Source organism: Ambystoma mexicanum, chromosome 5q (genome assembly GCF_040938575.1).
Source record: "Ambystoma mexicanum isolate Mex_15411 chromosome 5q, UKY_AmexF1_1, whole genome shotgun sequence".
Taxonomy (NCBI): domain Eukaryota; kingdom Metazoa; phylum Chordata; class Amphibia; order Caudata; family Ambystomatidae; genus Ambystoma; species Ambystoma mexicanum.
Window position 1 is genome coordinate 517,887,822 of NC_090933.1, and position 15,535 is coordinate 517,903,356.

The following is a 15,535-nucleotide window of genomic DNA, read 5'->3' on the forward strand; positions in this document are numbered from 1 at the left end:
TTTGCCATACTACTCGAACCTTGCGCTGCTGTTCTCGCTCCCATTTTCTTCTTTGGCTGCTGGAATACCTTGCTGGGCTTTTATTTCTGCTCCCCCTCCCCTGCCCCCTGGTCCTCCTTTTTGGTTGTTCTGGCTGTCCTGTGCTTGGAACTTTTCTGGATGGTTTCTGTGCTGCCACCCTAACAAATACTCCTGGACCAAGTATGTCAAGTTGGGGAATCATTGCAGTATAGAGGTGTGGTGGGTCACCACTACTCTGCTTCAACTCCATCTTGGGTCGCCTGCATCCACTGCTTGGCTTGTGGGTCCATTTGTTCTTTGCTGGCTGCCCTGTCTTGCCCCTCAGGCTGCCTGGATCCCATTGTTCAGGTTCCTGCGAATTGTTGCTCCCTTCTCTGTTGCTGTTTCTGCTTCTGGATTTTCGGTCAACCCTCTGGCAACATGGATTATTTGTCTTTTTATCTGTCTGGTTCGTCGCTAGTCTGAGGTTAAAGTACATGGGTACCAGATCCATGTCCCGGCCCTGTAAAAGAAGCCCTGTATTTACTGGGTGCTTCCTTCGTCTCTGAGTGGAATCTTCAGTGACTGTCATCATAAGTACATGTCCCTGCATCCTACAGTCCTGATATATTCCTTTGAATCACCTTGAGGGGTCCCCTGGGTGCAGGGGTAGTAGGGCTTTACTGGCCATCCTCTACTGCAAATCGGAAATTGACTTCCATTGTGTAATGTCCTCTGTTTATGTTTGATGAGACATCTGTCTCATCCTCTTTCTATGTTGTTTAGTAGTGGAGAGCACGGGGAGTTTGGTCACGGTAAAATGGCGGGGTTAGCGCCGAAACGGACTGTCTGAGATTAATGAATAAAGAGATAAGAAGATCTAATACATTGGCATAAAAACTGCTTGGTTGGCTGGATCTTGAACCTGAAACTGGGGCTGTTCAACGGGGTCTCCTCTGGGGTTCACCGTGGTTGGTTGCTTCTTTGACAGCGCCCGTGGGGATGCACTGTAGAACAGGAACCTAGCTTAACCTAGAACCAAGGTTTGCTTTTCAAACTTTGTCCGGTTGATTCGTGCAGGGACAGTTTCACAAAATGTTGAACTCCTAAAATGATTAAAACACGTTTTTACCTGAACATGGGCACTTTTGGTCGGGCCGCCACTGGCGCCTTGAGTTTTACACCAAAGACCGAATTTTAATGATCTACCTGTGATTTATTAGGGAAATAAATATATGAAATCACTGCCCTTCGCTCCTTTTCCATAGCATGTAATAGTGTAATGGTAACTACTCGTGGTTGCGGTGTACATGTTTAATTCGGGGCGGCACATGGGTCCTGTTCAGGCCCAGTACTGTGGGACTGATGTATATTTCACATTTTGGTGGACCTCTGGGCATTGTTTATCTCCTTCAATCCTTACAATTACGCACTTATGCATATGGTGTACCTGTGGTTACCTGTTTTTGAGTGTATTAAAGGCTGCGTGGGACTACTGTGACTGTTTGTATATAGGCATTGTGGATTCTGAACAGGAATAAGTAATGTGTGTTGCTTGTCTCTAAGCATCCCCTTTTCTTGCCAGACAGTGGAACTATAATGTATCAAGTTTACCACTGGGTACAGATCATACATTTATCAAAAAGAAGGACTTATTTTTTGTGGAGAGTATATATTTTTCTGTATATCTTTGTAGTGTCCTATTTTGTGTTACTATTGGACCAACTGCACCTATCCACAAGCCTTCTTTCCGCTCCTAAGTGAAGCCTGACTTCTCTTCCATTGCTAGTACACAACGATAGTTTGGTCTATCTTATGGTTGGAACCCTGTCTTGACCTGCCTTTATTGTAAATGGCTTCACATGCCTTTAGACCAATCTCTGTAAGAGCATCTATAAAGGAGCTGCACAGGATGTGGGAGTGGGTGCACATAGGCACCCAGCCTTATTAGATCTTGCTGTTGTCTGCTACAAGTCTTTCCACTGTGCTATTCTTCCTCAAGTTCATACACGGGTGACCGACTTCTCGCACACTTGTTGACATGCAGCATCAGTTTAGCTGTTCTTTTAATAGTAGTTGGCTGTATTCCTTACACTATATATCACCAGCGTGAGGAAATTACTCCGAGTGCCTTCCACCTAAACAGAACATTCACATTTTGTTACAATAAGCACATAAGGTCAAAGTTGGTCAGAGAAATAATGACATTGTACACTTATGTGACATCACTAATGGATGATGATATGTATAAGTAATTTTGCCACATTCAACTTTCACGTGCCAACTGTTTTATGAAGCTATTTATCCAAGGAATTATCCCTAAGCAGGCCCTCTTCAAACCTTCAGAGAGGGGGATTTAAAATGTGCATTGAAAAAGAGATGTGCGGTCAGGAGGAGGGAGATGGCAAGTAATGAAAGGGGGTGAATAGTCTGGAAAGAAATAGAGGGGGATTACCGACACAGTACGTTTGTGTATACATTTATAGAGTTTGAGAATAGTTTCAGCCTAGTGAGACGAGCTGTTCCTCAATTTTGAACCATGTGGTATCGGTCATTGTATATTAATGATGTGGTGTGATGAATACTTCGTCCTGGTGAGATGTGTATTGCACAGGTATAGAAGCTTCATACAGAACCTGCTCTAGAGGAGTGCATGCTCAATGCCATTTACATAGCAGTTCTGAATCAAACAAAGCCATTCTCGTTCATGTATGTGCCTGGCATGGCACATTAACAGTAAATGTATGTTATTTCTGTTTTTGGGTAATCTGTAATAAGTTGAAAGCGACAACATTTGCAGTTTTTGACAGCCTGGAATAGTCTCTGAAATAGCTTGCTCATGGGCTAGGGAATGAAAATATGCAACATTCTTCTGAAATGGGCAGACCATACACCAATGTGACTGGAGTCGTACATAAAAGGTCTGGAAGAGAACAACAGGTAGCCGGCCTCAGAAGCACAGAAATGGAGGTTAGGGAGGAGACCAACCAACAGCTGGATGTCCTAAGAACACTTGGGCCTGGCGCCAGAATGATTTTGACTGCCACATGAGAAGAGGAACCCAGCCATAAAACACATTCCGATCGTAATTGAGCTAAAGACAAAGAAGGCCTCTCTCTATAAAGTGGCCATCATTGGTAGAAACTGGAGTTCAAATAGACCCTAGCAGCAATAGCCCAGGGCGAAGAGCATGTTTTGATTGGGAAACCAATCGTGGATTGTGTCCCTTTCCTTCTCCAGCTGCATGCTTACAGCAAAGAATTGCGACCCCTGGTTTGTGTATGGCTCCTAAAAGGGAAGAGGAAAAAAACAAATACGTACTCTGAGTGTGAGGTCTTCAAGGAAGGTGGTTGTGCGCAGGGCCGAGCGCAGCAGACGCGCAATGATTACACACCCGGACACCACACTGCTCGGCAGTGAACTGCGGTACGTGCGCAGCTTTTCCGGGTCCATAATCCTTGAATCCCATTGGGCTGTCCAGATGACAACAGCATCTCGCAATATTACATCTCCCCCCAAAATAATTACAGTCTTACCCCATTTCTTTGATCCAGCTTTGAGGCTTTCGTATGACGCGACAGGGTCTTCCTTGTCGAGGAAATGCAATCGTCCCATCCACATGGTCTTCCATGTTGTTGTGCTCTCCTCTGTCTGGCTCATCTTCATCCGCTGAGTACCCAGATTCTCTTCGTCTTACTTCTTCTTCCACTTCATTTTCTTGCTGATGTCTGTATGTTTGAGTGGTGTCATCTCCTGTTTTTCTGAAGAAAGAGCTGTTCCTTGTGAAGACCCATCCATCTCTTTCCGCTGTGACCATTGCTCCCTTAACGTGAGATACTGTCATGGGTCTGGGGTCCAACGGTGGCATATCCTTGTGTAGTTGGGTTTGTTTTACAAGTACTTGTTCTACTGATAGTATATCTGCCTCTCGTGTCCTTCTCCTCCGGTCCCCATAGTCCTTCATTTTTTCTTCAGCTCAGGTGTTTCTTTCCCTCGTCATTGTCCTTTCTTCGTCCACTTCCGCTTCCTGATATTCCTGCGGTATTCTTGACCTGATGTGGAGCCCGAACATGAACTTTGCCAGACATTTCCCTTTGGAGTCATGCGGTGTGGTCTGGTAGTCTCTTAGTAGTTGGTAGAGTTCCTGCTCCGTGGGCATGTGTATGATGGTTGCAATGCAGATTTCCCTTTGTGTGAGCTCTTCAAGGAAGGTGGGGCTGCGCAGGGCCTAGCGCGGCTGCCGCGCAATGATTACACACCCGGACACAAGGCCGGTTTGCAGTGAACTGCTTAATTTTGCGTGCGTTGCACGCGCAACCTTTCCAGGTCGGTGACCCTTGTTTCCCATTGGGCCGTCCGGATGACGGCAGCATCTTGCAATGCTACACTGAGGTTTTCCAACACTTCTCTATATTCCGGAGGTATTCACTGTGCATTTCTTTTTCTTTTGACTGCACTGCTGCAGTCTGGGAAGATGGGACTGCAGTGGCACTGGCAAATTCAAAAGTAGACAAAAATGAAAGAAAATAAACGTTGCCCTGGTGCCCCCCCCCCTCCCCGATCACCCCCCAGGCACTCGGGCTGACCTTTATTTTGTTTCCTTTTTTGTGCATTTCTTTTGCCAGCACTGCTGCAGTCTGTGAAGAGGGGATTTAAGTGGCAAGGGCAAAATCAAAAGAAATGCACAAAAGGAAAGAAAATAAATGACGGCTCGAGCACCGGCCAGGCACGCAGGCCGCAATTTATTTTCTTTTTGTTCATTTATTTTGTGCATCTACTGTTGTGCTCATACTCTGGGACAGGTTTTTAAACTCTGGACTGCGTGTATAAGGGGTGATGGGAGGAGGGAAACGGGGTGAGCTTGACCACTGCTTACGTCAGGTTGCTCTGCTGTAATATACCCATTGTGGACTCATCCACTTGGCAGAAAAGCTTGAAGTCCTTCTGTTCTGCCACATAGGGAATAATATATTGGGGGTACTTACCAGCCTGTTCATTTTGTTAAAGGTGTTTGTTTTACTGATTTCTCCTTTGCTGTGTGCTGAGGCTCCTAGAGCCAGGCATGACCCAGGGGCTCCCGCTACCCGTGAAATCCCTGGCTCTCCCAGGTCTATTAATAATGATATAAACCTTTCTTTCATATGGCCAAATTAGCCCCGATCTGGAAGTAGATGCGATAAAGTGAGTGAGTAAATTCATTTTAAAATGTGAGTGATTTTGGTGAATTTGAACAATTTAAAGTCTCCCTGTAACAAGTGACACATAAACTATGCTATAAACTGACAATGTTCACTGTAATTCAGGAAACACTTTGTGATGTGCATTAACCTAATATACAAATAATTGTATTGTGCTCGTCGGATTTTTTTCATCTATAACATCATTTTATTGTAATGAACATAAAAAATAAAGATTGCCAAACGCCACGTGGTTCCGCATCCCACATCTGCTTCTACTTGACTTCCGTCTTTGGGTAAAGCTTTACCGCACGAGCGTTGTGCTTTTTAAACGGTCCGAAAGATGGAAACAAACACACTTCCCCGGTGCCCACTGATAGCGCAAGAAACCCCTTTGCGGCCCGTGACCCCCTGCTCGGTGAACCGATAAAAGAGTAGCCGGGTCTGAGAGCCTGGCAGATGCCGCCAGCCCCACAACACCCCTGGCTGGAGCGCTCTTTGTGTTCACAGCTGCAGCGTGCGGGCGGCGGCGAGGGACTGGGAGGAAACGCTGAGAGGAAGAGCGGGTTCAGAGGCGGCGGGCCTGCTTGTGAGGGAGGCGGCGGCGGCGGCCTGCCCCTGCGCATGTTTAATACAGAGCCGCGCGCGCGCCGGCGCTGCACACGGACTGCTGCGAGGAGATGTGATGAGTTAGCCGGTTGCCATGGCGAGGGACCTCCCGGCCACGTGACCAGGATGCTGCTCCGGGTGACGTCAGCGGCTGGAAGGAGGGAGGGCACCGGGGAGCTGTGGCGAAGGAGAAGCAGCAGCAGCAACAGCAGCAGCAGCGGCAGCAGCCAGACCCGGGCGACAGCACCTCCGCGCGCACTCAGCTATTGTGAGAACCGCCCCAATGCCTGGCCCTACCCAAGCGCTGTCCCCCAATGGCGAGAACAACAACGACATCCTGCAGGATAACGGCACCATCATCCCCTTCAGGAAGCACACGGTGCGGGGCGAGCGCTCCTACAGGTGAGGGTCCCCGGCTGCCCCCGCAGGAGGAGCGGGCATTACATAACGCAGCGGCGCCCCGGCTGCGGGCTCTACCGGTGCACGAGTGCCCTGTCTGTTGGCCATGGGCAGCCCGGGAGCTGCGACACCAGGCAGAATGTGTAGGACAGCCCGGCCACATGCACTGATTTCAGCACCCCCTCCGTGGGGACGTGTCCAGCATCACCGGCTGCAGTGGCGCTCGCTGCATGCGAGAGGAAGGGTGTATGGGTCTGCCGCTCTAAGGGGGGCATCTGCAATTTAAAGGGCCTCCTATCTGTAACGCTTTCCCTCGATGTCTGCGATGTCCTGCATCCTGGCCCCTGCAGACATGGGGGCGGGAGGGGGTGCACTGGGCTGAATGCCTCCTTTATCTGAGGCACGTCTTTCTGTTTTTTTCTCTTCCCTTTTCCGCTAATGAAAAGATGGGCTGCCGCGTGCCCAGATAGCGCGACACGGGCTAGGAGGGAAGTGGAAGGGGCTGCAGCCGCTCTCCCTGGTGCGTGCGTGCAGCAAAACATGGATCCCTGCAAATGCGGGCTGCGAGGTTGGAGCGAGCAGCTTGCGCGAGCTTTGTGGGGGCGCAGGCCGCTGATTGGCGCGCGCACTGACAGCGCCGGCCCCACAGCGCTGTGGCCGCAGAGCACCTTCCAAGAGCACGGCGGGAGCTGCCCTTGAAAGCCAATGTGGGATTTTTCTCTCCAATTAACATCATCGTTAAGCACGCCCCTCATCTGTCTACCCGGGCGGGCCAGATCATATTATAATTCACAGCCCATGCCGAGAGAAGCGGGTGTCAGGGCTCTGTTCAGCAGATGAATCCTGTCTCAGGAGACAGGCCCATTAAATAGCTTTATTTTTTTCAAGGAAAGCGCTCGGGCGCAGTCCTCAAGGATTCCTGTGTAATGTTTTTAATGTTGAATCGATGGGAGTTGTGAAATCAGTCTACGGCCTGGCTGTCCATCGAGCTTGTTCTGTTTCCAGGCAGGCTTTAAAGGGACGCCTTCTCCCCGTGGCGCCAGGCAATTGGAGCCTGCATCGTGCATCTCTAGGTGTGCAGTTGGGTCTTAATTTTGCAGTTCTCCCAGCCCGAGGTGTGACAGTGAACAGCCACACTGTAAAGCGTGTTACCCGGCAGCCTAGTGACAGTGCACAATCGTTTGACGCATGGATAGATAGACCTGTAAAATAATGAAGTCCCTTTTCATGCACGGACACTGAATCCCCCATGTTTACCTAGGCAGATGTGTGAGAAGAAGCCGGCCAGAGCAAACCTCTCGCCTGCTGTTTTGCAACACAAAAGGAAGGTTGAAGAGGGCAGTGCCGCCAGGCGTGCGCGATTTCTGTAGTATAGTGTGCTCTCAATTGCCCGCAGGCACTTGCGGGCACTTACACCCGTTTACTGCTCATGAAAGATGCAGACGGTCCAGCACTGGAGAGTGCTATTATTTCCTGCAGAAGTTGTATGCCCTGTTCTAGGGCATTGTCTTTGTGTAATGCCGAGTCTCTGATTAGTGATCTGGACAACCACCCGTTACAGACTGGGATGTAATGTGGATGTGCAAGGAGCAGGCTGGCTGTTAATCATTGGACCGAAGTCTGAAACAGAGGCCACCTTAAACTGGAGGCTAGCGGCCCGGGGACTCGCTGAGCAGAAGGTCCCCCATTGTCCTCCTCCTGGCCCGCCAAGAGCATGTACGCAGTGACAGCCGTACCTGAACCACCAGCTGGTCTGTGTCATCCAGTGCAATGTCGCTGGGTGGTCTGAAATCCAGTGATGGGAGCACTTTGCAACAGCTTGCTGTCCCGCGGCTTTTACACAACCCTTTGCAACACAATAGCATCACAATCCAACGGATTAATAGTCAGATGTTTACAAAGGGATTTGCTCAATTTCGTGAAACAATTGCACCCGTGCACAGCCAGGAAACGATTGCATTCATAGTGAGTTCGTTCGCCTGGTGTGTTTTACATTGGAAAGCACAATGCAGCACAACCTCACACACAAACCTGATGCCACTGTGGTTGAGGAGTACTGTTGAATATTCGAAAGCTCGTGTTATAGCCTGGTAAATGGCACACGCGATACCTCCTTGATCTCCAAATGACTTGAATCCTACTGTTCATCTGTGGTGCCTTATTCTATTGAACATAATGCATTATATACATATGCAGGTGTTCACCTCACTTTAGGCCCGTGTCTGCAACCGTTGGCTCTCCAGATGGGGTTTGGACTACAATTCCCAACAGCCCTTGTCAGCATAGTCGATGGTGAGACACAATGGGAGTTGTAGTCCAAAACATCTGGCGACCCCTGCTTTAGGCTAAAGCATAGGTTACACCAGATACATACAGTGCACCGTAGAAGGAACCAATTTTCAAGCCAAGACACTACTCTGTAAGCTGTGAGGAAGTCATACTAGAGAGCGGGGTCCTACAACAATCACTGTAAAGGGTGAAGAGATAACTGAGTGTGACGGGGTTTCCCATGGCAGGATAATGTTGAGATGTCAGCTTATTAGTCATAATTAGAGAAAGTTACCCTTGGTTCCCCCTGCACAATCACTGTGTAAGAATCGGTTTGATTCTCCTTCATAAATGAGGGCAGTGGTCTTGGAACACAATGCTATCCTGCTCGTGCACCAGTGAGCTTGGTGAACCGGCGTGACCATCTTGAGCGGGAGTATTGTTGACAGCCAAAGCTTTTTGCGAGAGGTGCTGTGATGTGGTTTGACGTGAGACCTGCTCTGGGAGAAAGAACTGACAGGTTTTGTTCTAATTGGAGCGTTCATGGGAGGCTGTGTTGACAGATACCGTCACAATACTCCCCCCACCTCACTGAGGTGCAAAATACTAGACCAACAAAAACAGTGGAGCGCTAGCTCGTGTGCACTGACAGGAGGTGCGTGGTAACCAGGTGGAAGGACACCGCCACTGGTGGGCTACTGCCTAGCAACCGAGGGGGTTTGAATGCATTAATTCACAGAAGAAAGGGGGCGGTTGATAGAGGAGCTTGTTTCCATGACAGTAGTCAGTCGCGTTTAGTATTTTGACTGCTGACCGTATAATCGAAACTATCATTGGCCATGTGATTTCTGGCAGCAAGAGCCGGGTTCCTCTTTTCAGTGCTGTGTATTGCGATCTCTTTGTGAGTCGGGCACGTTTTTCCCTTGTAGTCAATGACGGGCAGTCCCCAACGCTGTTTGTGTCACATCTGTTCCGGAGTAGGGGGGTTCCGTTCCCACAGAGTTGCTTTAAGTGAAGCGCACTTTGGCACACGCAGTGTAGACGGGCTTGTTAATGCTCGGCTAGAGCGAGGCTTCTGAATGGCAGATGTAACAGGTCGTGTCCGCAGATGTGGAAACACGTTTCACATCTGTACCACATACCTGCGAATGATTCATTTACTATTCATGTGTAGTGGAAGCGGGTGGAAGGAACGGCATCCCCGCCCCCCAGGAGATAAGACCCCTGCTTCACCTCCATTCTTTCCCCCCAAAAAACAATCCCCAAACTGTTCAGGCTCCTTTCTAGAAGTGTTGTTGAAATGTGATTGGCATTTCATTTTGGGCCTGGTGCATCGCTCCCTCTGTACCCCCTCTGTGCCCCCCCTTCTCTCACGTCTATATTTTAGAATTATAATGACACTTATTAGTGCCCTTTTCCATTCTTGCTGTTTGGTATGCTCATGTGCCTTTGCTTATCGCATGATAGAACACTCAGGCATAAAGCCCCCACACACATGTAATTCAGTCTCCTTGATTTCTGGTGGCGTTACCCTACATATGCCTTTATTAATGGCATCTGTGATGAATCCAGTCAGCAGAACAGCAATACTTAAAACAGAGTGCACAGCACAGCGTGTGACTATTTTAAGCGTAGGCTATATTTGTTTACCATGAATAGTTCAAACTCGATCTGTGTTTCTTACCAGGAATATATTTAAATCGAGCGGTATTTTATCCTGTACTAATTTGATCCTGTCGTACAGTAACCTTTTCAGCGGCATCTCCAATTTTGGTTGTATATTTAATACTCTTAAATACCTTTGACAGAGGTTGCATTTTAAAGCAATGGTGATATCTACCACCAAAACGTTTGGTTTTCGTAGTATGACTGTAGGTATCTTTTCAGCTGGTAGTATGGGCATAATTTAAGTGATGAAGTTGTGCTGGGCCTTGACTGGATCTGTAGTCACGGAAAAGGGGTTTTATCGCAAGATGTCCATTTTACTGCAAACACTGAAGTGTTTTTGTTGTCAGGGCAATGTGGTCTGATCGCTTTTGACCAAGCATGAGTCAAGCAACGTAGGTTTGTGCAGAGTTTTGCCGGATAGGATGTGCAATGACCCACTGCCTCATTCTAGACTGGCTATGACAGCTGAGAGGGTAAGTGTGATTTTATGAACAGTCTTTATGAGGGAAGGATCCCTGTAGGAGTTATAGTTCTTCACAGGTAGATTTTGTGAGACATTCACTTGTGTCACGAATGATAAAGTATGACTCTTAATATAACTTCAAGGCACTATATTTGTTATTTTGGTATAGGAAACGGACGGACCGAGAGTGTGCAGCCAGTTGAACAGTAGCAAGCTTTGGCCTGCACAGCCTAGAAGTAGGATCTCTGTCTTGTATGCCTTTCGCAGTCACTTTGAAGACATCTATTCCTTGACACACAGCATGTAGTCTGCAATGTTTTGGTGACCACCTTTCTTGCTTGAATTTGGATGTGCATCTCACTGTAATCAGCATATTATCTCATACACCATCTTGTGACTCTTGGGGGTGACGGCTGATGCAGCCATGTAAACATTCAAGTGAATCGCTGCTAATTTTTGAGTCCCAAGCTCAAGTCGCAGACAAGATGTGGCCTAGCAGTGTGGACTGTGCTGCCTCTTTTGAGGTGTGACCAAGTCCCTTTGATAATACCACAGCAGGCTGAAATTCACTGGCTTCAAAAACTGCCAACCGCTATTGACAGTGGTCATGATTAAGTCAGATCTTTTCCATCCATAACCTGTCACAGTTGGAGGATCCCTGCAGTACTTCACAGGGGATTATGGTTGGCAAGGATTTGAAGAATGGCAGTCTCACCTGGTGGCTCCTGTTATGGAGTAATAAAGTCAGTTATTTTAGCACTAGCCCGGCGGACACTCCCATTTATGTCTTTAGACGCAATTCTGGTATACCAAGATCAACTGTGTCGAGAGACTGAGTAGTATTAGCGTGCCTGACAATTTTAGACATTTTTTTTTTTACATTTGTATAGCGGACAAACAGCCCTTGGGCATCGTGGCGCTGTTACTTAAGGGGAACTTAGTTACAGGGAAGGTACAAGTGGGGTATGCATTTACAAGTTGTACATTAATACATTTGAGCACAAGTTATAAGTACATTTAGCAACGATCTATTACAGGGAACAGCTCTCGTATTGTATTGTACTTTTCATTTATATAGAGCCTTTTACCATTATTATAGTCTCAATGCGCTGGTGGTGGGAACGTTTCGGGGATTGAAGTCCAGATGGCTGGAGGTCATGAAATAAGACTAGAATGCATGTGTGCGTTTGGCCAGATAAGGCTTAGCCGGGCTGACCAGGCTCCAGTAGAGTTGGAGATGGAGTTGTGGGGCTTGGTGCCTCTGCCAGGTAAGAAACAAGCATGGCGGTTCATTCAATAGGCCATCTTGGTCAAGATAGGCAGACATTTGTGTGGTTACTACTGTTTCAAGAGCTGCAGCTGTACAAGGGAGTCTTGAAACTGATCGAAAGTTGGCCAGAATTTCTGAGTTAGCTGTACGTTTTTTGAAAATTTGCGTGATGACTGTGTGGAACATCAGTTTGGTTAAGTGAATTGTTGATGAGGCGCATGGATAGGAATCATCAGGGAAGATGAGTCTTCTGAGCAAGTCTTGGAACCTCAATATCAGGAGGAGGCTGAGGGAGATAATGCAGGAAAATGTACTAACAAGGAGGGTTCTCAAGAATTGTGGTCCATTTGAGATCCAGTTTGGCAATCCCACATTTGAGGCGCTGTCCATTGCTGGAAAGAGGCTGCTTTTAAGATCCTATGCAACAGTATCATCAGTTGTGGCACTGGCAGGTGATGACAAGGAGGCTCTTTTCAAGCAAGGCAATATTTTCATTGGTACAAGACAATATGGGCCTTATTACCAGGTTGGAGGTAGCCTGCTGGTAAAACCGGCAAGGCTACCTCCAAACTCGCATCTGGGTCCGGCTCCCCACGAATGGGCAATTACCAGGCTATTCCGGCCCATCCGGAACCGGTAATTGCCCTTTTGCAGGTGCCAGGCCCGGCACATCGCCATTCCCATTGAGCCCCGTAGGTCTCGATGGGAGTGGGGACGTCGGATGCATCGGCACCGTTAAGAACATTGCGGTGCATCCGACTTGCTGTGCTTGGAGGTGCTGCTCTGCCCGCCAGGTCAGAACTGGCGGGTTGACTGACACCCGCAAGCACAGCTCTGAGTATGGCGGTACAGTAGCAACAGTGCCGGTAGCGCTACCTGCATCGTTGTTGCCTTACCGCCATGCTTATAATGAGGCCATTGTCTCAGGAGGTGGGATCGCCTAATTAAATGAGGACTGCAATGAGATGGATGGGACTTAGTGGAACAGTGATTACCAACACGTAATCCAATCATTTCCTCATATTGTTGCACAAAATACCCCTTTCCCATAAAATTCCCAGATTATCCTCTCTGAAAATGGGTCGACATTTTATCAACATTATCTGGTGAAAAAGCCTCCATACTTAAAAGGAACTCTTCTTGAGCACACCACTCAATGACTACTTGTAGTACCACTCAGGAGTGTACTAGAATGCCACAGAAAAATGTGCAACTTTACAAGCATCTTTTATCATCTCACTTCTGATCAGTGCACTGTCCCATCCACCTGCAATGATTGCAAACCCATTTCCACTACAACAGCTATCCTCCCTCTCCTCAAGCGCAATGACGCTTTCCTTCTGTCTGTCCGTTGTTATTTTGCTCCCTCCTACCCGTTTCTCTCACCTCTTCTTCTCCTTTCTTCCAAAGATCCCTGTCTGGTTTACCTCTGGGGGTAACCTAACATGCCAACTTTTTCGGACGAGTTTGGCACAGTAATACCCAATGGTTATGATGGGCGCGGTTTATAGTGAATATGTCGAATGCAAAAATGTGGAAAAAAAATGTGGAAAAAAAATGTGGAAAAAAAATTGTTTAAAAAAAAAAATGTTTTAATAAGGGCCCCCCAAACCCCCTGTTTTTTTCTTTTATTTACTATTTATTTCTACTAGCTAAACCTAAAAAAATACAAATAAAAAAAAACATTCGAATTTTTTTTTTGACATTTTGTTTTTCGACATTTTTGCATTCGACCAAATGTTTTCGACTTTTTAACTGTTCACTGATGGGCGCAGTATAAACGCTTTTAACATAACATAGCATGGATTATTGCACCATTCGTCCCCTCTCTGTTGTATATTAAATCATCCCTCTGAAGCCAAACTTCAAATGTTCTCGTCATGCAGCTTACCTGACTCTTGCCTCCAGCCATGAGTGAAGACCATTTTGGTAAAATGCATGGAACTCTAAAAAGTGTTCAAGCAGATTACAGATCAAAGTGCCGATTTCCAGATCATCTTTATGCCTTTGCGAGTCACTGTAACACATGTGTGTGCATAAAAAACACTAACATCCTCTGCAACCCCTGCTTTTTCAATGCCGATCGCCTCTCAGCCAACGCCACTTGTAAAATGCAAACGCTCACAGCTGGATGCTCCATCCATTGCCGGAATCTGTACTGTCCTTGCCCCTTGGGCCAGTTCTGTCCTTATCAATTGACCCATGCAACATCACCCACCTGCAGCAAAGTAATGCATTATTGCCAACCATCCACAGGCTGCTGAAGCCTTCTTTGGTCAAAACACAGTGTTCACGACTGCCAATCACACCACAGTGACTCGGTTGCTTAAGTATCACTGGCAAAACCTAAGTAATCTTTTCAACCGAAGGCCCATTTGTAGCCTATCATCTGTGGCTGAGCTCCAGGAACACCGGTCCCTCTTCAGCAACAGGCTCCCAGCGAGTCTGACAACATTCTAATCCCATGCCAGAGTGGGTAAGAGAGGCATGGCTGTGTAGGCTCCATATTAGGGCTCAGCTCATCATAATGTCCTCCACAAACCAGTAGAATGATCAGATGCCTTTGATGCAGTCTATCGCGACATGTGATTTGCCTATTTATCCATAAGAACATCAAGGATCCAGCCTTGCGCTGTCTCACCTCATTGCTTCCTTATCTCAGCCAGTAGGTGAAAGCGGCACGTTTTCACCTACGCCCATATTCGCACTACATTGCAGAGCCCGGCAAGGTTTATGTTTATCCTCGGTCTTGTTTAATATGTATACACGTGTGGCACGTGTGGGCGAATGAGTAACTACACCTGCAAATTGCACTTTAATACCAGGAAGTCTAGAGGTGCTGGAGACAAGTAGGAAGAATGAGAGGCAGGCTGTGCTTCAGAGGTTGTTGAATAAGATAAAGACTGGAGATTTAACAGCAGGCGTTTGGCAAAAAATAACCCTGTTATCATAGCTGTAGGCTGTTGGAATAGGTACCACAGGCCACCAGCCGCATTGCCAACTTCGGAAAGACCATACCAAACTGTCCAATTAATAAATGGGAAAGGTTTGCAAACCACCAAGGTATCATGTGTTAATATCCTCGCAAAAATATGGCCATACAAAAATATTGCCATATTTTTGCGCAATATTAAGCCATGGAACCTGCGGGGGACACCACACAAACCCCATCATTTTTTTTATGGAGCGGGGAACACCCCCTCAAACCCCAGTCCCAGTAACCCCATAAATTATCCCCACTAATAATATTGCCTATGGCCTTACCCCACGACCATATATATGGCGATATTATTGGTGGGGATAATATTACCTGATACCACCACCGAGTAGTGTAGCTCACTGCCAAGTTCACTTTTTCTGGTAAACATCAAGGGCTGGCTGCAAATGAAATACCGCACTCTGAAGTGTTGCAAAATAAAAATCTTTAGCCTCTGCAATACAAACTTGCTAAATATACCTTTCTATCGACTTGCCATCCTTCATCTATGTACAGCCGTGGTTAAATAAATCTGTAACATTGGGATGGTCAATAAGGAGAAACTGTTTGACATAACACAATCCGTGCCAGCTGATGTGTGGAGATTTTGCAGGTCATCAATCAGTTTATTTGTTGACCGATGTATAGGCCATTTCAGTATTTGGTTTGTTCCAGGCTATAGTGGCCAAATGCTTTTAAAATAG

The 15,535-nt window shown here is 47.2% G+C and overlaps 1 protein-coding gene across 3 annotated transcripts in view; it reads left to right on the forward strand.

The window, feature by feature from the left end:
- The window catches only part of MAPRE2 (microtubule associated protein RP/EB family member 2), a 984,616-nt gene that overhangs the window by 460,032 nt on the left and 509,049 nt on the right, over positions 1-15,535 (forward strand). Inside the window, exon 1 of one of the 3 annotated variants that reach the window (XM_069621018.1) lies at positions 5,926-6,188. The exons of the other annotated variants lie outside the window; for them this stretch is intronic. Coding sequence (XP_069477119.1) covers positions 6,070-6,188 — 119 coding nt within the window. The 5' untranslated portion in view covers positions 5,926-6,069. Of the gene's footprint in view, positions 1-5,925; positions 6,189-15,535 lie in introns of those variants that run through there. 3 annotated transcript variants of the gene reach the window in all.